Here is a 21,852-nt window from a genome sequence, read left to right as displayed (position 1 = left end):
AGACATTCGTCAATACGAATGGAGTGCTGAAGGCATACTGTATCCCACCAAGGCAGGTATTTGTTTATCTCTCGATCAATGGGCGCAGCTGAAGGTTTTTCAAAAGACTGTGTCAGACTCGTTAAGTCAAATCCTGAACAAGGAAGATTGCTCTCTCTGTCTACCTCTAGGGTGTAACGTTTTCCTAACCATGAACTCGCCAAACAAAGTCGTGGATATACGGCAGTGGTGGCTACCCGATGGCGAACGGGAAGTAAAACCGACGCGCAAAGGCATGGCTCTTAAGCAAGAAGAATGGCGTCAGCTGCTCAAAGTCAGGACGCTACTGGATGACTGTATGGCATACAATCCACGCAGTATGTGTACGTTATAATGAACTATGACTGTGCAGACTATACGTCGAGTGCATCGTGATATCATTTTCTAAATATAACAGATATAAAAAGAAAGTACACCACGCATACTGTTTCATTCAGGCATGAGACTTCCTTACGAGTCGCATCCTTCCCTGCATGCTAGCCGAGAAAGAAAACTTCCATCCTATATAGAATGTCGAGTGACAGAATGACTTTCTTCACCTGGAAGTACGTGCAACGCGAACCCGATCGGATTCACGAAACCGTCGTTATACAGTCGTCTAGATGGTTTCAACATCGGGAACATTGTATACAAGATGCCGAGATGAAAGTCCCCAACGAGGATAAGAAGTTAAAACGAATCATCACTAAGAAGATGAAAGCTATCGTCGTAGACGAAGTGGAATCGGTTGAAGTCACTGACTACACGTTGTCGTTACTGACGCTATGCTATACTGTGGAACTGTGTAAAATTATCAAACGACTCGCCGTCCAACTGTGTTTCGGCTGCATGTTTGAACAAACTGACAGTCAATACCATACTTGTCAAGACTTGTCTGACCAACACAAAATACACCAATACATAAATACAGCCTTAGACGAGGTGAATGACGATCGTGTGATTGATCAATGGATTCGATTGATTCACGAAGATCCAAGCTTAAGCAGCGTGTCTTCCCACGCTATCTGTCAGTATCGGTGTAAGGACCATCTGGACACTCACTTCAAAACGGGTGACTGGTTAAAAGACATACAGGACCGTGTATGGAAAATGTTGTATTTAGAAAGAGCATTCCGGTGAACGGTATGCTGTTGTATATAATCCGAAGTAGCATCTCAATAGCTGTACACTCATGTTTGCCTTGTATGTAATAAATAATAATAGTATTGAACAATGCATGTGTCTGTTTATCATTGCTGTGTATATAAAGAGAGTGTGCGCGGATGGGGCGGTCGCAGTTGAGTTTACCTCGGTAAACAGAAACATGTCTGGTAAGTCACGTGTAACACCGTCGTCGTCGTCTCGTCAGAAAGAGTTAGAGAGCTATTACTTTAATCCCAAGTCCCCGGGAGCGTATTACGGTACCTCCAAATTTCAACAAAGTTTAAAAAGACGTGGGAAAACGGTTAGCGTGTCCAAGGTAAAAACCGAATTGAACAAGCACGATGCTTACACGCTTCATAAGACGGTGAAACGCAAATTTCAACGTCTCAGAGTACTCGTCAACCGAATAGATCAGCAGTGGGATGTCGATCTGATGGACATGAGTCGCTACGTTAAAGTGAACGATGGTATACGTTACGTGCTGATAGCCATTGACATTTTGTCGCGCTATCTATGGGTAGCCCCTTTAAAAAACAAGAAACCCGAGTCCACTGTCGAGGCATTCAAAGACATTTGGTCGCACGGTCGCAAGCCACAAACCATCAGAGTGGACAAAGGTACGGAATTTAAAGGGGCATTCCAGGATTTTATAGAGCGCCAGTCGATCAAACTGTTCGTCACTCAGAACGAAGACATTAAAGCGAATTACGCCGAGAGAGTCATTCGAACGTTGAGGTCACTCATAGCGAGGTATCTGACACACAAGAACACCGAGCGCTATGTGGACGTGCTGTCCGATCTAGTGTACAATTACAATTACACCGTACACAGAAGTTTAGGCGAGTGGGCTCCTGCAGATGTGAATGAGCGAAATGAAGTCAAAGTATGGAATCATTTATACACGAAACCATCACCGTACATGACACACAAGATCCGTCCTTTTCAATATAAAATAGGGGATATCGTGAGAATCAATTATTTGAGAAAACCTTTCGCTAAGGAACACAACTTGAGATGGACGGAAGAGTTATTTAAAGTAGCAGCCCGTTATCGACGACAGGGTATTCCTTTATACACGCTGAAAGATTTTCACGACCAGTTCTTAAAGGGACGCTTTTACGAAGAAGAATTACAGCGTGTCGATAAAGATCTAGATGCCGCATGGGATATCGAAAAAGTGTTAAAGAAAAAGAAAGATAAAGGGAAATTGTACTATTTAGTCAGGTGGGCAGGCTGGCCATCCAGTTTCGATTCCTGGGTAGAAGCAAGCGAAGTGAAGGACAAGTAAAATGGATAAATACATCGTGTTTAACAGTGCAGACTCCCGGGAGTATTATCCGGACAACACGCCTTACCGTTTCCGGGTGAAACTGTCTCAACATTTGAAACTGGAGGGCATGTGGATGGTGGCTCTGTTAGAAATGAAACTAGGCCGAGTCGAGTTGAAAGATATCAATAATACCACCATTGACGTGTTGTGTAATCTGTGCGACAGTTCACACGTGGGTGAGAATTATCTACCTTTATTGAGACGAGTTGATCTGAGAGACGGACCCAATTATTATTTTCACCAGCCATGGTACTTACCCGTTATCGTGAGAGATACGTCAGAAATCGAAGTGTATATAAAGTGTGCAGAAGGAACATCGCATTCATTTCTGAAAGAGACCGTGAACGTATCACTCGTGTTGCGACGGTATCCCTTTCTGACTTAAGCACGATGGAACGGAAACTGTACATTCCCGACACTAAGAAGTTTGTGGACTTTTTAGTAGATCGCGGAAGTAAGCATCAGGGCAAACAGCTGATCAAAGGTCGACCCAGGTCGCGAATCATTCCCATCGCACCCCTAGCCAAAGTATCACCCAGCCGCGACTCTAAATTGAACGTAACAATGACGTCACCCAATCAGAACGTGGTCCAGAGAGCCGTGGCGGCTCAGAAACGAACTAAGGCTATAAAACGCAAAGCAGGAGACAAGATTGTCACTTCGAAGAAAGTACGTCGCGAGGGTAACAGCTCTAAACGATCCTTCATCGAGTTTAAAGATACCCCCGCTATCGACCCCAGAGACATCTTCAACCAGTAACCATGTCGGTACTGACGGAGAAAGAGTTTTCCGAAGCCCTGCCAAACAGCTTAGATTTATTCGAACTGCCACCCTATCAAACCAGCATCCTTCAACATTACTACGAGAACGTAAGGCCACTGTCCGTCATCACCGATTCCAGTCCGGTGGAATTTCACATACCCAATGGAGGGAAAGACTACATCGACTTGAGCAAGACCCGACTTCACGTCAAACTCAAAGTCACTCACACCGACAAAACGCCCTTAGCCGATAAAGAAAAAGTAGGGCCCGTCAACCTCACTTTGCACAGCTTGTGGAATCAGGTGAGCGTGTTCCTACAGGGACAACAAGTGAGCTCCAGCAATGCCGGTTACCCTTACAAAGCTCTCATGGAAACCGTCCTCGACTACGGCGCCGATACCAAGACCAGTCAGCTGACCAGTCAGCTGTATTACAAAGATTCGGGTGTCACCGTGGGTGATTTTAACTCCGCTGATCCCTATGCCGGTAGCAATGACGGTCTCATTAATCGAGGAAGCTTCATCGCCGGAAGCAAGTCGCTCACCCTAACGGGACCCCTCATGGAAGACGTGTTCGGTTTCGACCGTCATCTGGTGAACGGCGTGGACGTGGGGCTCAAACTGTTTCGCTCCAACACGACCTTTGTCTTGATGTCCGACGAGACCGATAAACATTACACCGTCGAACTACAAGACGTATACCTGAAAGTATGCAAACTGAGGATCAACGACGCTCTCATCGTGGCCCACAACAAACAGTTCGAAAAAGCCAACGCCCTGTACCCGTACGAACGATCCATGATCAAAATGGCCTCGGTCGCCTCGTCCAGTCTGAGTTTTAACTGGGACGCCATGTTTCAGGACGAAGTCCCCAGTCGACTCGTGGTCGCCTTGGTGAGGTCCGATGGGGTGAACGGATCGTACACGGTCAATCCCTTCTGTTTCCAAGGCGACATCGTTAAAAGCATGGGACTGTACTTGAACGGTACCAGTGTACCCGGACGACCGTTAGAGTCGAACGACGTCGAGGCTTACGCCGGTCTATACGACTGGAATAACGAATGGCGCAAAGACAAAGGTTTGAACTTGGACCGCACGGAATTTTCCGTAGGTCATGCCTTGTACGTGTTTAACCTGCAAGACATACAAGGCGACAGAGGGGAATATCTGAATCTGGTCAAGTCGGGTAATCTACGACTAGAAGTCCAGTTTGCTCAAGCCCTCGCCCATACCTTCAACGTCATCGCCCTGGCCAAGTTTCCGGCCCTCATCGAAATCGACCAAAGCCGTAACGTGTTTCTAAAGTAGACAATGTACAAACGACAGTTACAGTGTGCCATCCGTAGCGACCCCAGCCTCCGTACACACGTGGTGGGTGTGTACGCGAGAGATACATTAGCTAACATCACCGTACCTTCCAGTGGAAAACCATGGGGATGTGTGGCTAACACGGACCTAGCACGTGGCGAGGGTCAACATTGGGTTGCCTTTTACTTTGACGGGTGTGGAGTCGGCGAGTTTTTTGATAGTTATGGACAGAAACCCAGTTACTATCATCGTGAATTTGAATATTTTATCAAGAGACATTCTCGCAGTTATCGATATAACACGTCTGTTTTACAGCAATCAAGTTCGAGTGCTTGTGGATTCTATTGTTTATATTACGCGTTACAGAAATGTAGAAATAGTGCTAGTTTACGAGATATCGTACAGATGTTTGGTACAGACAAAACACGCAATGACGCGTATGTGACTCGCTTTATCTGTGACTATTTCAAGTACTGTTTCACGTGTTTTACGATATAACACGATCTTTCCTCCTGTAGAGTGGTAGACGAGTCAATAAAAACAGAGAAAATGTCTATTGTGTTTCAGTTCTATATATGACATGGACGTATGTATATGGTTCAATGTAAGTTGGGTTATACGGTTTTCATGATTATTTAAGATCAAAGTCTCACGAGTACGTGTCATTGTCGAGTGTGACACCGTACGATTCAGACATGGCGAGATACGTCCTGCGACATTACACGTTTTTCAGACAACTTCTTTCGTCGAACGATTACCAAGAAACCTTGCGCGATATTCGCAGCATGAACGGCGAGCAAATCAAGGGTACTAAAGCCATCGTAAAGCGATTGCTCGATGCTCGCATCCCGGTATCACGCGGTGAGAATCGTCGTTTCTTACAGCCTCATCCCCACAACCATTATTTGAGAATGTTGCGACGTATCGCTCGTCCCGACACGACGAATAGAAGCATTAAGCGAACCCTGTTAAACCATACTCCCTTGATTCAGTTTATATTCGAGTACGAACACGTCAGACAGGTCAGAGACGAAGCCCAAAGAGCTCTCCAAAGACTGGCTAGACGTCAACAACGGCCACTCGTACCGAGGGCTGCATAAATAAGCCCGCACCGGTGACAGAATGTATCAGTTCAAACAAACACTCCGTGAAATATGTCCGAGAAATGTTTGCTCCCTTTCATCACACCTACCACCTTGTCCGTAATCGGGGGCACGTGTAGCGGCAAGACCTATTGGACGAAACGCCTGTTAGAGAATGCCAGTACAGTGTTTGATAAGCCACCCGACCTCATCGTGTACTGTTACGGGGTGTGGCAGGATCTGTACGCCGACGTGCAGCAATCTATTGCTAACATTCAGTTTCACGAATCTTTGCCCAGCGAAAGCCAACTACGTTTGTGGTCCGATCAGTCGTGCAAAAACATGATTCTCGTGTTAGACGATCTCATGATGGACATATGTACCAGTAAACTCATGTTAAACGTATACACCACCTTGTCGCATCATCTGGGTATTACCGTAATCAATCTGCTACAGTCCGTCTACCCTAAAGGTCCCTGTTCACGGACGGTGAGCGTGAATACGCATATATTCGTCTTGATGAGCAATCCCCGTTCCGCTCACGAATACAAGATTTTGGCCTCGCAAATATTTCCAGGTCAAAGCAAGTTTTTTTCGGAATCTTACAAGGATGCCGTGGAAGGGAGGAAATACGGTTATTTAGTCGTGGACGCCTCGCCGTACAGTGACCCGGAATACGGACGCTTACGCACCGGCATCTTACCCGGCGAACTTTGCACCCTCTATTTTCCCAAATAAAAAGCGATAAACACGCGAGTCAGTCTTACAGCAGCCGCGCTATGAGCAAGGTCTACTTTTGGACCATCGTGTGTAACCCGCCACCCTCTACCTTGTCCGTAAGAGCTACCCCGCACCATACCGAAGAGATCACCTTAAAAGAGAGCCCTACGTGGTTTTCATCGAAGGAAGCGTGCATCACATCTCTTAAAGAAGCTTGGCGTATTGGAGTGGACCAACCCGATTCATACGGCGGGCCTGTAGGTTATACGTACAAAAAGGTTCGCTTCACACCATGAGCGAGTGTATTCGAGATAACGTGGATTTTCTCCACGTACTGAGTCGGACTAAGCCTGTACAGCGTAAAACGTTACTGTCTCATCTGTCCAAAAACCAGTTTAAGGCCATCATCACGCTGTTACATAACATTATCATCGGACACATTACCGTGACGGATCGCGAGAAAAAGACCTTGTACCGGTACAGAAAGATCATTCGGTTACTAGCCAGCAAACGAGAAGGATACAGAGCTAAAAGGGAGTTGCTGGTTTCTTTTCACTTTATATTACCACCTTGTGTGAGAGCGCTCGACAGGTATTTCGCACCCGAACATGACGAAACCCATGATCCTGTTATCTCGCGAGACGTACCATCGCCTGATCCAACCTCCTCCGAAGATGGAAGCCAACCCCCCTCCAGCCCTGAAACCCCCACCAGCCCCTATGCTACAACAGCAGCAGACTCCAGACAACACTACAACTGAGGAACCACCGGCTGAGCGGGACACGGCCATCCACGATAACATCGCCTCACATATCCCACAGACAACAGGAGGAGGAGGGAATGCAACAGTAGCGAACCCACCCCTCCTATACTGTCAAGATGTTTTATATCTACTGTTACAACGCGTCCACTCGAACGACCGAAAGGGAAAGTTAGTGTCGCTATGGCAATATCTCAACCAACAAAAAGAGCTCGGCCGCATTAACTGGAATGCTAACCTCGAATGGTTGGATAAACACGGACACCCTATAAAGCATTCTAATGTGATTGACAGTATTCGACAGTTTGTGTTACACAGTAACGATATAAAAGATGTTGGATTTCAAGCATTTACCCGTCAACTGAAACATCTACCCAACTCACAACCCTTTTTCTCTCAGGTGGGAAAAGGCAAGAGAAAACGAACTCAACCCATGTTCGTGCGTGGCAAAGTGAGGGACGGTGTTCCCGGTGCGAAGAAGAAATTCAAACCATTAGAAACTGTAAAATAGTATGGAATCTCTCTTGTTGTTAGTTTTAAACGTGAATTGATAGAAAGTTTGTCTCATGTTGCCACTGGAAACTGTGTATTAAAATGACTATACTGTCTTATGTATCACCATTAACGAACTATTAGTAATAAACACTGAATCGATAGAATGGAAGTCTCGTGTTGTTTGTGTGAATGTTATGCGGTATATAGAATCGCAATACGCTGAAGTCGCTCTTAAAGGGCCTGTCCCCTTTGCGCCTACAATAAGCACCCTACCCACACCCCCATTCGCTAACAATACACATAATAGCGCAAAGCATCGCCCTCCGAGACTAGGGTGTAGAATGGCTCCCATGAAACTAACTTTGCCTCTTTTGCTTACAGCAAAGGAAACCAGTTTTCTTTTCTCACGCGTGTCGTCAACCGCAAAGGAAACCAGTCTTATTTTCTCACTTAACAACAAGGGAAACCAGTCTTATTTTCTGATAAGTTTGCACTATGTAGTGAACTTATAGAAGGCAGTACATTCTATTCCGAGTGGGTACGGGACTCGTATGCGAATGGATGTATTATTTCATACACGACTTCTAGAAAGCAGACCTACATGGCATAAGACATACACGACTTCTAGAAAGTAGACCTACATGGCATAAGACAAGACAAGACAACCAACACTCTTTCAAAAATAACATAGATTTATTCATGTAAATACATTTGAGAAACCAAAATATCACAAGTAGTAAAGAGAATACTTTTGATAGAAATACTTATGTTTATCACAATATGTTTATCACAATATGCTTCTAATAATAATAAATAAATAAATAACTATAATATGTACACTACTGGAGTTGAGGGAACGCGCTTGGGACTTATTTTGTTTGTTTAATTTTCTGCTAAATTTTCTAAAAGTTCGGCCAAAAAGGTGTCGGTGTCATCCAACCTGTCATCACGGGAAGGCCAAGGACAAAGCTCTAGGTCTAGAGGGGCTGTGTGAATGCCATCGGCTAGCACTCGACGTTTACAATACAGATAGCTCAACCCCTGACGTGTCTGTTGATAGGAACACATGGTATTCCCCTTGAGTCGGAAACCTCTGTTCAACCCCTCGCCGGGTACTTGCGTACGTAAAACATCTCTAAACGCTCTTAGTGGTGTTTTCAGTGTGCGTTTCGAGATGCCTTTACAGGAGAATTTTACCCGGCGTTCGAAATGACCGACGACAGGGGTGCTTGAACGGAGGCGTCGGGCCTTGTTATTGACGGGCTTGTTGCGACCGAGCCGGCGGCGAGCACGGCGTAGTAAACGTTGTGCTGTACGTACGCTCGAACTCGGCGTTGGCTTTGGCGTTCGCTGGAGACTGGACTGTGAGACTAAGTACGTTTTACTACATAGTCCGATCATCTCGTCTCCTTCGTACTCGAGTTTGAATAAACCCGGAGTACGTTTGTCGTGAAGGGCGTGGACGGAACAGCAACTGCGTGGAAACCAACGCGTGACGTGGCTGTCGTCCGGGTTATGGTCACCACAGAGCCCCTTCAACTGGTCCTGGTACGCCGACTGTTTGGTGGGTTTAATGACGTCGGACAGACATTTCGCGCTCAAGGCCATGTAAGCGCTGTCCGTGTCCATCTCCATGTATTCAAAATCGCTACGATCCACGTACACGTCCATGAAATCGTAGTAAAATTGAAGCATGCGCAGTTTGGCGTACTGCAGGATGAAATACCCCAGCTGCACGGGAGTATCGAGGCGTATGACTTTCTTGGCTTTCTCCACCTCGAAATAACCCCCGCCCAGTTCCGTCAATTTCCTGAATTGAGGGAAATTGACTTGTGTGCTAGCCGCCGTTTGACCACACACGTACGAGACGGTCTGATGTTTTTCTTTATTGATCAAAACCGAACCGTACGCGGAGTTGCCCGTAAGTTTAGCCGTATCCCCGCGAATGGCTGCTGAGGGATCTCGGTCGGCTTCTCGTCTGGCCGAGCACACGTCCCGAACGAACTGCTGAAAACACGCGTTCGGGGTGTACTCGACGACTTGGTACACGCGATCGACCACCATGCCGTGCTGTAAATACCATTGCAACAGAGGGGTGGCGATCAAGATTTTCCGCGCCTTTAACCCGCCAACGAGCATACGGCGCGGTTTTGTACTCAAGTCGTTTTCCCTGATGTACCCCTGCATGTGTTCCCCGATAATCTCGAACGGAACTTCTGCATTGCAAAACAAGGGAGTCATCTCTTGAAAGTACTCCTTCGGGGAGAGACGAGTGCCGTGAGGGTTCTGTCCAGGCATCCAGTGGTCGGGGACGCGAATGTCCACTTCCACCATGCCGAAAAGTTCCCCCTTTTCCACAGCGTTCAACATGTCCCGCTCCGAGACCTTCTTCCACGCCTTCTTTTGAGTGAAAGGTGGTTGACGATCTCGAATAAAGGACGAGAGCTGGGAATTAGTTTTGCACTCGGCGCGAAAGTTACATTCCCACATTTCCACGACCGTGTAACCCAGATCACGGATGTAAGCAGCGCGCGCTCTGGTTGCCTTTAGTTTTTGTTCTAATCGTTCTCTTGATTTTTCCTGAGCGCGCGCTTTCGTCGTGAGGTGACAATGGTGGCCGTGGAAATAGCATCCATGAAACTCGAATACGGTCATGGAGCCGGGAATGAACCCATCCACCAAGTACGGCCCGACTCGTTTTTCCCGCCCCCAGTTTAACTTGTGCCGAATGTCCCGCCCTTCCTGCTCCCTCAACCAATCCATCCAATCGTACATGCACGCGTACCTGTCCCTGCGTTCCGGCTTGAATCGATTCTCGGCTCTCCTACGCACGAAAGGACCGGTGGGCATGGGCTGATCTATAGCCCACAAGTATAACGCGTTCGCGTCATACCCAACCACCCTTTTACACCGTTTTTCGGGATGGCCTCTAATCAACGTTTGATCGGCTTTGTGGTACCTCGTGAATATGATAGAAGGACCGCCGACCACGTTACCCTTCACGGTGTGATAGAGGTCTTCGTTGCGTTTATCGAACAGAGCAAAGGAGACCCCTAACTTTCGACTCTCCCGGAATAGTTTCTGACGGGCCACACCGGGTACCGACATAGTGGTTTTAAAGAGGTCGATGCCATCCTCGAAATAAAACCGTTGCATGGCTCGTACGGCTTCCACAAAGGGACCCACGTCCAGATTGTTATACCACTCGAGGAAATCTCGAAACGTGGACATGCCTTCCCGTCTCCAAACTTCCTCGAGCTCGGCATAATTTTCCTCGATGGATTTCACACCGTCGTCGAGGACGGACTTCTGTTTGAGACTGGAATACCATGCCTCACCCAGAGGGGGAAGCCGAGTTTCGTTTAACTTATCCGGAGTGTCGAGATACTCGTACGGGAAAAATCCCTTTTTCTCTTGCACTCCGAATGCTTTCAGAAACTGAGCATAACTCGTTCCGGGAGAGAGATATTGCGTGACGTCAAGAAATTTGAAACTTTGATTACTTTGACACAAGTAAGCATTGTTTTTCTTGACGGTGAAAGCCTGAGATTCGACGTCGTCGAGAGAGAGATGTTTGGGTAGTTTTTCCTTAATGATATTCAGATCGTAACGAGCTGAATTAAAACCGAGGACGGGGACTTGAGAACAGTACCCCAGAAGCTTCCCGCAGAGATCGCTCACGTGCTTTCTCCACTTAGCCAGGGGGGTAGAGTGTGCGCGAGTAGACTTGCCTTTGGCGGGGTGGTTGTCACCCTTCCTGACGTTGACATCATCATCATCATCATCATCGTCGTCGTCGTCGTCAACAGTCGCCTGGTCCTCGTCAGACAACAATTGCATCCACTCGCGCAAGCGTTCTAACACCCCTTTATATTTTTCTTTGGATAGCTCGTTTACGGCTTCTCCTATTTCCGTCATGTATGACAACATGGCAGCAATCAGTCGATCCGGATCGGAATCGACGATGCAGTGCGGCGAAGTAAACCCTTCCACATTGGAACACACGCTGACCGAGATGGGGTGGTGTTCTTGCGTCCATCTCAGTTTCTGGGTTCCGGTATTCATCGGTTTCAAAAAACACTCAAAATCGAACACCACGAACCACGGGAAATATCTGTCTCTAGGCTCGACGACGAAATCGAACTCTTCCAGCTCGTCAAACACGGTCTTTGGGGTGTGGTGGAAACCACCCGGGAACCGCAAAGTCGTTTGAGCCGTGCAACGACGTTGGTGTTCGTTGCATTTGATTTTGCGCCGGAAGAGGCGTTCGCACGTGGGACACTGGTAGCGTTTACAATAGATGTTCATATTGGTAATGAGGGATAGGTGATTTTCGAATTGATTTAAGTACATGTGTTCCTGATACAACCCTCTAGATTTATACACGGGTTGAGCTATCCCCGTCACGTCTAGAGTGAACACGCTCACATTCACACGGAAACAGGCTTCAAAGTGACACAGGAGAGAAGGGGGGAGACCCGCGTACTCTTCGGGACGAACTTGATACAAAGATTGGAGATGATGGTCCCGAGTGTAGGCGACCCACTGATAGTAAAGAGCTTTGGTAGGCTTTTCTAGTGATGGTCGAGCGGATGGATCTCGATACAGAGCCAGACACCGGAAAGCACATAAATGGTCCTCGTATCGTCGACCAGAATTAGCATTATAATGTAAACAGATAATAGCTTTATGGTGTTTCAGATAATCGGGGAGAGCAACAGGGGGATGGCCTAAAGGAAAATTCATTCTGTACGCGTAAAACTGTATATTCGTGATCAAAACGGGTTTCCATTTGGTATCGGGGCGTTGTTTCAATAGATAAGACATCACATCTAAGCTTTCCAGTCTCTGACGCAACCGTTCGAGATCCCTCAGCTCGGTGATATAGAGAGGACTAGTAAAGAGCGGATCGACAGCGTAAGGATGGAAATAGCGATAGCGTCCCGTCTCCACGTGACGCAGGATGACACCGAACGCTAGATTGAACCTAAAACTATAACTTAATGATTGATAGATACCCCTAGCGCGTTCCATCAACTCACCTATCGAAAAGTTGTTGCTGACGGGGAGGTTGAATGTCGAAAACACCTCCCCGGGTTGGTCCCGCGCGAGGATGTAGGGAGCGTCCAGGTCATAGGCTTCCTGGAGTCCGGGCTCCGTCACCTTGCCAGTGCTCTCCTCTACCCACGGGGCGGGACCTTCTCCCCATGGGCGTGGTTGGAGCTCACTACCAACAGCATCGGTATCCATACTCCCGCCGGACTGCGATGGTAGGACACGGTGTCCCTCTATCATCTGATGACGGTAGAGAGACAACCGATCCTCGAAACGCCTATGACACGTCCGGCAGGTAGTACAACCATCCGATGCTGCGATGCGGGAACACGAGGGAGCTGGTGATAGAATAAAATTCAATGTATGAATACTGTGCTCGCCTATAACAGCATCGTTCACTCACTCAATCACTACGAGCTCTTATGCTTCAAATAAATATCATGACTTACACGTGCTATATAATACTTCCAAAGCGAATACATATGAACACCATGACGGATTGAACTAATACATATAATTCAGGGCTACCTAAAATCCATAGCTTATAAAATACTATTCAATATCTACCTCCACTAGCACGACAGTTTCCCGCCCTTGCAACCTGCCCCGAGGAGGTGGACGGTGTAGGCTGGTTTGTAGAGGTTGTCCCTGAAATACAAAACAGTTAACTGAAAACATCCCAGTCAATGCTATCTATATACAAACACACGACACACATATATGGAAACCCTATGTGGTATGAACCTCGTTAATACTAACACTCGTACATGGATGAATGAAGTGATAGATATTAGATAGATAGATACAAAATAGAACTCACCCCCACTAATCGGTACTGCACTGGAGGTAGACGGCCGTGCGTCATCACGCGACGTCTGTGTTGCGCCTGTGGAGAAAAGATATGTTCAATCTATAGCATCTGAGCATATTTTATTCGAGTGAAATGATAAGCTCGAAGTCACGAATGTGATATTTTCAATACAGTTAATAACCCATGTCTTTCACACTTTTACTTCAGATGGCATTATGAACATTCAACTTACCGCTAGAATGACACCGTCGAAAATGCACGGCCAAGTCACGGGGAGAGGGGAACACCTCGGGGCATTTCTGTATGTAGAAATAAAGCAGTGTTCTTAAAGGGACTGTACGAGTTTAGTAACGATACTCGTACTAACATAGCATGATGTCCTTGTTTTCAACATAGAATGAACCACATGTGTTTAAATGAAAATTACCTTTTAAAAAGCATAGGAAGATAAATAAAAGTCCCACACATATTCCCTTAAATCTAATGATGATTACATTCACGAAAATAAACTTACGCTACAACGGTATTCCGATAGGCGTTGTTGCGAGCAGGCAGCGCACTTGTGCTGGTTTAGTTTTTGTTTGGAAGAAAAACTTTTAGAGCATTTCTCGCACGCGTAACGTTCACCCTGGTGAACAGATCGCATATGACGGGAAAGGTTATCTTTTCTATTAAAACCTTTCCCGCACTGTGGACAGGTGAATGGTCTGAAAGACAAAACATTCCTTTTAATTCTCGCTAGAGATACAACATTGTTTTCTTCATAAAGTTGGTAATGAGAGTTACTCATAATCACTTTTACTAACACATACCTTTTCACTCAGCCTGAAACATGTGTAAGCTGTGTAGTATTCTCATTTAATATAAACGAAATAAGTCATTAAGAAATACACTTACGCGTTTGATGAATCCATGTTTTCCTTGCTGACTGTTGAAACTGAAATGACGCTCTGATATTCGGGGTGGTGTTTATATAGGATGTTTCTATGATGAATGATTGCCATATAGTAACTGGCCATTCAACGCACCTGTATAGCTCACTGTCAGCATGACTGACAGCTTGGGATACGGACCACCCATATACCCATATAGATGCACCTGTGTATCTGTCTGAACGGTCACACGGGAAACGATGTTGAACATTGAGCAATTCAGATATTATTATTATGTACACACCTGCGCGTTGGCTATCTCGGTGCCTGACCTCAATTTTAGTAGTATAGTCTAGGCTAGTATAGACATAGTAAAGTCATCCTATCCGATTAAGGGTGAGTATTGTAAACATGAAATGTCTTATTGATTGCTTCCATCACTTTCCCAACAAACCTAGCTTCGTGCCGTGACACTGCTACGTGTACTCATCAGTTTTCTATTGAACATAGACATGGTTCTAACTATCTATTGTCAAAATAGCACGTTCTGAAGTAAAAACTGTGCACATCATGTTACACGGTTAAAACTCAAACCGTACGGTTTATTTGTCATGGCGTTAAATGGAAACGCTAGCGTTGAAACATCAACTATGCAAGTCGGGACAGGGTTGAATAAGTGAACGCCCTCTATACAAATGGTTCACAATAGTACGCAGCGCGGGGTGATTCGAAATCCGGCTGCCTTCAGCGTTATAGTCAATGCAGGGTGACGTGACTACCTCGTTCTTGCGCGCTAAATGTAATTAAACGACACTGCTAGCTTGCTGATTGTGTAGTCTTATCTATTTTATCTCTATGTATTTTTTTCCATACAGGTTGTCTAACGTTCATGGTGTACAACGTGTAGACCGTACAAGATGAATTTGATCCGTACATTTTTTTCCCTACATTGCACGGTGTATATCGTGTTGACATAACCCGTCTCTATTGGGGTATGGTCGTACTTTCAAGACACACCCTGCATTCATCAAACCAGATCGCACGCTCTCGCGAGCGCGGGTTAAACGACGAGGCCACGTCAGTTGTCAAGCGCGCTCAATTCAAACTGGGCTGACGGGTACGGTCTGTCTATTCAAGGCAGCACGCTATACATTTAGCCCTATTCATAACCTTTTACTTTTGTTTTCTTATGAATTCTTTTCTGTCTTTATAAACACACACCTTTCATTCCCCCTCACCTGTGACGTGCTGTTGATGCATGAGTCATCCTATCCGATCACGTGACTTGGATCAACCAATCACCTTCCCTATTTTCACTCAACCTCCCTCAACCAAAAAAGGTTCCTGCGGACCCGTTCTATACTACTCATATCCTCTCTATATCAAGTTACAATCATTTAAATGACAGTTACCCATGGTGTTTAGTAAATTATTATTTCCTGTGATACATTATATGGACGTAAGTAGATCAAATCAGCACTTGTATCCCCTTACTATGGAATCCCTTACAAAAACAAGCAAAGAGTGTAAAAAATAACCAAACCTCGACAATGCGACATGTTGGCCATTTTTCGCATTTTCGCGCTGTCGCGTTGCCGCATTATCGTGATTTGAACCAAACAAATATTAAACCAAAAGGCGACAAATCATTGTAAGAGGCCTGCGTACAAGTGCGTGTACCAATGTTGGGAATCAAACCAAGTGCTTCGCCTTATTTATTTAGTCGAAAGAAGTAAAACTTCAAATCACGGGGAACATCATCATTCGATTACATATGCATGCATGCAATATTGGCCAAAAAAAGATGCAGAAAGAATTTTTCATCGTGGCGACTTTGGTAGAACAATAGATTGAGCACTGGTGCATGCCATCTTATAATACAGTCGTACGTTCACCTTCTGAACTACAAGACAAACGTAGTATAATATGTAATAATTTGACAGAAAATAACAAGCTGATTACACGTACTCAATATCTGTATATTTTCGTAATGGATCGACTTCAAGAATGACCTCCGCTATTTCCTGTTCCCACCCGAGGGGCACATTTACGGCTGCTACTTCGCCAGTGAGTCTCTTGGCTACTTTGTCAGTGATCACACTGTAAGTGACGCTACTTCCGGATCCAGCCTCCGAAGTCCAGTTTCCAAAATATACATCGCCATTCATGTTTAACATATGATTTCGAGTTATAACTGTGCTTCTTCCCACGTCATTGATCGAACAGTGTTCGCCACAGGGTCCTTGACCCAACGTCCATCCGGTAACAATCGTTAATTGGATCTGGAAAAGGGATATGTTTAGAAACCTGATTGTTTCATCATATTTTTCAGTTTGAACAAAACGGTCGGTCACCGTGCATGTTATGGCTAACTGTTTCTTTAACCATTGACGTAGAAAGTTTGTACAAATGAAAATTAATTCAAATATCAGTCTCTTACATTCTCTTTCAAGTATGTAAGTTTAAACATGCAAATAAGGTATTCATGTCCGTTACTGTATAATGACATACCTCGTTCGAAATAGCGGCCAATATTATTTCTGCAATGCTTTTGTATACGAAACTAATGTATTTCTTCACATGGCATTGATACGTTTAATCGCTAAATGTCACCTGAATATCGGCTTCATTATCGGAAATATGTCGTTAGTTTGTGCAATATTTTGCGGTAGTGATAATAAAAACAGACCAACAAGAATACTTTCGTGCAAATATGTGTATGCGGCATCGAGACGTGTATCTCAATTATAACAACACAAACATGATTATAAAGCCTATACCTTATACTCTGTTGGTTTCGATGTATCGACGAACTTGAAGCTCACTGATCCTCCTGTGAAGTGTTTAGACTGAGCATCCACACCGAACAGAGGCATCAGAATCAGGAGGAGAGACAACAAATATTCCGCCATGACTTCTCTCATGATAGTTGGTGAACACCGTGCGTAGACTGCAGTGTATCACATTCCTAACTGTCAAAGTATCAGACCACCTGAAAGAACATTGGAGTAAATTTTTTTGTCTCCGCAACCAATACTTGTAGTAAACAGCGAGTTGAGGCCCCCCAAAAAACGAATTAAGGTCCTGGTTTGGGGGGCTTGGCCTAAAATGACGCGAGACATGGTTTTCCCCCTTTTTGTTGTTGCTGACAAGTTTATTTACATAATATAGCCCATCTTCGCATTCTGAGGAAAAAAAACGTTGTTGTCTCCGGCATTTTGTCTCTTTTGCAGCAATTCATATATTTTCAGTACAGTGATGTCTAAAATGCACTCGAAAACCAAAAAATACATATAATATCACACACACACAAACACACAGACACACAGACACACAAACACACACAAACACACACAGAGCTGTACAGACAAGAGAGGCATCGTGCGCGGGGGTTGAAAATGACACTGGTGGGGACTATACTTCTTTTGGCCTAATGAAGGGGGTAGTCAGACTCGGTGACCTGGTTGATGTGCCACCGTGCCCCGATCGTGGGTCGTTGTTCATAATATTCATCACTGGATTGTTTAGTCTGGACAAGATTATTTAGCTGGAATATTGCTGAGAGCTTTATCAAAGAAGAAACGTGCAAACACAGATACACAGACACACAGGCACACAGGCACACAGGCACACACGCAAGAAGAAAACATGCATTTGAACATACATATTTGTACAAACCTGTAAAGACATGGATAATTTTGTGATGTTAAATGAAGGTAATATAACCAGATAAATATCAATCTAACGCTGTACATATAGTTTGACATAGGAGTTATGCTGTTTCTATGCTTCAATATATGTCTTTGTAATTCAAGCATGTTCGCATATTGTGTATCGCAAAGTAAGAACATATTAATCTTAATTTACTCGTACTAAATTTCTACATTTTTAAGAATAGAGTAGGCATAATAGTAAGTGTATAAACTACATAATATCGCAACAAATGAATATTATAAAATATTTCCATTATATATTCACCTTGTTCCTGATCATACGCTGGTCAACAATGATGTATAAGAGCGAAACTCACCAGCGGTAAATGTATGGCCCAGATCATCGATGGACAATATAAAGCCACGGATAACTCACTCCTTAACAACACAGGAATAAAGGTAATATGATTACTGTGCCTTGTCTCTATAGGGGGCAACTATACGCCCCTATCAGTCTATTTGTGTAAATTTATACCTCTCGCAAGGCATGCATCATGTCTTTCAGACTTATAATCTCACTTTAGCCGATAATCAGTGACAGTCCTGCTTCCAATAATGTATCAATACTTGGTACAATAGATATGTAAAGAAAAATCCGATTGAACTAAATACTGACGAAGTCATCACAGTGACAGATATCTTAAGACTTTGACAATAAATTACATCCAACAAACAACGATCGATCAGATGTTTGCAAACATAATCGCCTCGTCACAAAGTAAACAGTTGTCAGATCGTAGTAGAGGATAAACACTGACACATAATGGAAATCGTTATTGCACGTCATAGGAGGGCCTACTGTGGACAAGATAGCAACTGAACCAGGTGTTAAAGAATCTTTATGGCAAGATATAAACATATATTCAACAGTATTCACACGTAATTAAATGACTTTGAATGCGTACTACTGTTTTTATTTCCTTTAATGTATACAACCGACACAAAATAAGGAAACTGGTGAAATGATAGTGAAAGTGTAATAACGATTAATGTCTTTTAAATAATTTCGGGCGTGTAGACCTGGTGTGTCCACCATGTTGGGCGATACATGCAGGACACATTTATGGCATACTGTTGATAAACTTGTGCATGGTTATCCTTAATATTGCACGCCATTCAGCCTGAAGAGACACCCCAAGCGGGGCATTGTTGGCGGGTACTGGGTCTGCATCTCTAGGCAGCAAGACCCTCTCATTCTATAAACTGCATAAATCTTATATCGTTGGCGATCAAATATTAAGCATTGTGAATATATAAGGCTAATAGCCATATTTAGATGTGGACAAAATACGCTTGGTATTCAACTTGTTTGTAGGGGTGTTGCCAATATTGAGGATGATGCCGTCTTATGTAAACACTGTCGTGTAATTGAGGATCAACGTCATGTTATATACAATAAGTCGGCGGGAAATGTGTATCCCAAAGGCAGTTAATCATCATTATTTTTGTTTAGAAAGACCCCAACAATGATACAATGATAAATTTTGCAAAATGTCTAATGTTTGTGTTTCAACAAAAGAAAGTATCAATTAGGTAACTCTTAGGTAAAAATATATTATCTGTTGTCTGTCTGTCTGTCCATACCGATCATGGTCAAGAATTGTTGCCCTGTCATACCACTCGCCGCTACGTCGCCAACAACGTTTTATACTATCATTCAAATTGAAGGACAAACCTTGATTCGTCTGCAAACGGGGTGTAACGCCATTACCGTATCTGATGTTGCCTAGCCCACCCCAATCCTTGCCGCCTGTGGCACAATGTAAGGTGTTAGGTTCACACCCTTCACAGGCCGTCATAAAGCTGGAATATTGCTGAGAGCGGCGTTAAACAACATATAAACCCTTCACAGGACCCCTTGCTTTCAAACGTAACGGAGCTGAATCTATTGCGTATTGCAATTAATGTCGATTAAGAGACGTGTTTGTGTTGGTATTACTTATTTTAGGCCTGCTACGCCCAGGTCTCATTGCACACCCACTCGTTTGAGGGTACTTGTCCAATAATGGAGAAATCTTTGATTTTCTGGCAACTGGGGAAATTGACGTCCCCCTCCCTGTTACTCACAATTCGCCATAATGCCTGTTCATTGATATACTGTCTCGGAGGCATTATTTAGCGTTTGGCTTTTGTGTGTACGTGCTTCTCGTGCTGTTCATGTATGATGTGAAATTTCATCGTGATTAAATGTTGCGTTCAGATGGAACGCCACGGTATTGTAAATGTACACCTCAACGATAACTACATTCAAATATTTGGTTCCATTATCTTTTGTAGGTAGTACTTATCTGTAGAGCGTTAGAGACGCCAGAGTAAAATCTCCAAATGATCGGCGATGATCACCATAATCGATCGCGACAAGGATCAGTCGTTACACGCGATGATTATTTGAACCTATAATAGCAAATCACACACACACACACACACACACACACACACACACACACACACACACACACACACACACACACACACACACACACACACACACACACACCACAAACACCACCACCACCACCCCCTAAAGACTATAAGTGGTGTTTGTTTTAGTCTGCAAACCTTTGCCTGCGATAAGGCATTTCTTAGAAGAAACGTTAGTTGAGTTATACAGCTGACACAATACAGATCTTTTAAATTGATATTTAATACCTTTTTATGAATATACAGTCAATCATGCAGTCAAGTCAAATGCTTTAAGTGTCATCATTGGTGAGTGTTAAACTTGAATTGAAATGGAGATTAAAATGTATTACGTTTCTTTCACGACAGTAAACGAAGAATTCAGCAGGATCATGAACACATTACCTCCATGTATCATTTCCACCGTTTGATACACACACTGTCTATACAGCTATCAGAAGCACTGAAAATACAAAGGTGAATTTCTTCATTAGTTGTATCAAAAGCATAATTGATAGTTGGTAAGTGGTTGTTTGATTTGTGAGTGGGTAAGTTTGGTTTAACACTGGTTTGAACAGTATTTCACTCATACCACAGAGCGTTGTGTGATTAGTGAGTTAGTGAGTTTGGATTAACACTGGTTTGAACAGTATTTCACTTATACCATGGAGCGTTGTGTGATTAGTGAGTGGGTACCGGTGTGTTTGGGTTAACACTGGTTTGAACAGTATTTCACTTATACCATGGAGTGTGCTGTGATTAGTGAGGGATTTCATTTATACCATGGAGCGTTGTGTGATTAGTGAGTGAGTGAGTTTGGTTGTAACACTGGTTTGAACAGTATTTCGTTTATACCATGGAGCGTCGTGTGAATGAGTGAGTTTGGTTGTAACACTGGCTTGAAAATTATTTCATTTATACCATGGAGCGTTGTGTGATTAGTGAGTGAGTGAGTTTGGTTTAACACTGGTTTGAACAGTATTTCACTTATACCATGGAGCGTTGTGTGATTAGGGAGTGGGTGAGTTTTGGTTTAATACTGGTTTGAATAGAATTTTATTTATACCACGGAGTGCTGTGTGATTAGTGAGTGGGTGTGTTGGACACAAAGTGTGTCACTTATATCACGGAGAGTCGTGTGATTAACCCTCAGCTCGATGTCTAAGGACTAAAATCACCCAGCAGTGATAGCATATCTGGATAAGGGTGAAAGCGAGGCGCTGGAGGTGTATTATGCGATCAATACCGCAATCCCCTTCAAGGGGTGATATTTGGTACATACATGTAGGCTCTTTTGATTGAGAATTCTACATATTAAAAAACTGTTGGCCAGTCAATGTTTAAATCCTTGAAGCAATATCTC

At 44.2% G+C, this 21,852-nt stretch overlaps 2 protein-coding genes across 3 annotated transcripts in view; both read right to left on the bottom strand.

The window, feature by feature from the left end:
- The window catches only part of LOC124134764, a 40,872-nt gene extending 23,568 nt beyond the window's left edge, over positions 1-17,304 (bottom strand). The window contains exons 1-2 of the mRNA XM_048403345.1: positions 17,157-17,304; positions 16,345-16,658 (exon numbers count right to left, since the gene is read on the bottom strand). Of these exons, the coding sequence (XP_048259302.1) occupies positions 16,345-16,658; positions 17,157-17,300 (458 nt within the window). The 5' untranslated portion in view covers positions 17,301-17,304. The remainder of the gene's footprint in view (positions 1-16,344; positions 16,659-17,156) is intronic.
- Positions 8,313-14,711, bottom strand: LOC124117664. Of its 2 annotated transcripts, XM_048403768.1 has the most exons (7): positions 14,402-14,711; positions 14,019-14,211; positions 13,737-13,803; positions 13,514-13,579; positions 13,261-13,341; positions 8,781-13,031; positions 8,604-8,749 (listed from the first exon to the last, which is right to left on the bottom strand). In XM_048403768.1, exons 1-7 carry the CDS (start codon positions 14,521-14,523, stop codon positions 8,736-8,738), a joined length of 4,794 nt encoding a protein of 1,597 aa, XP_048259725.1. In that variant the 5' UTR covers positions 14,524-14,711; the 3' UTR covers positions 8,604-8,735. The 2 variants fall into 2 exon arrangements, with proteins under 2 accessions (XP_046335607.2, XP_048259725.1); XM_046479651.2 differs by having other exon boundaries at positions 8,313-13,031.
- Positions 17,305-21,852: the final 4,548 nt, after the last annotated feature.

Source organism: Haliotis rufescens, unplaced genomic scaffold (assembly GCF_023055435.1).
Source record: "Haliotis rufescens isolate VD_foot unplaced genomic scaffold, xgHalRufe1.0.p SCAF_3, whole genome shotgun sequence".
In the NCBI taxonomy this organism is placed as follows: Eukaryota; Metazoa; Mollusca; class Gastropoda; order Lepetellida; family Haliotidae; genus Haliotis; species Haliotis rufescens.
This window is presented reverse-complemented; position numbering and strand designations above follow the sequence as displayed.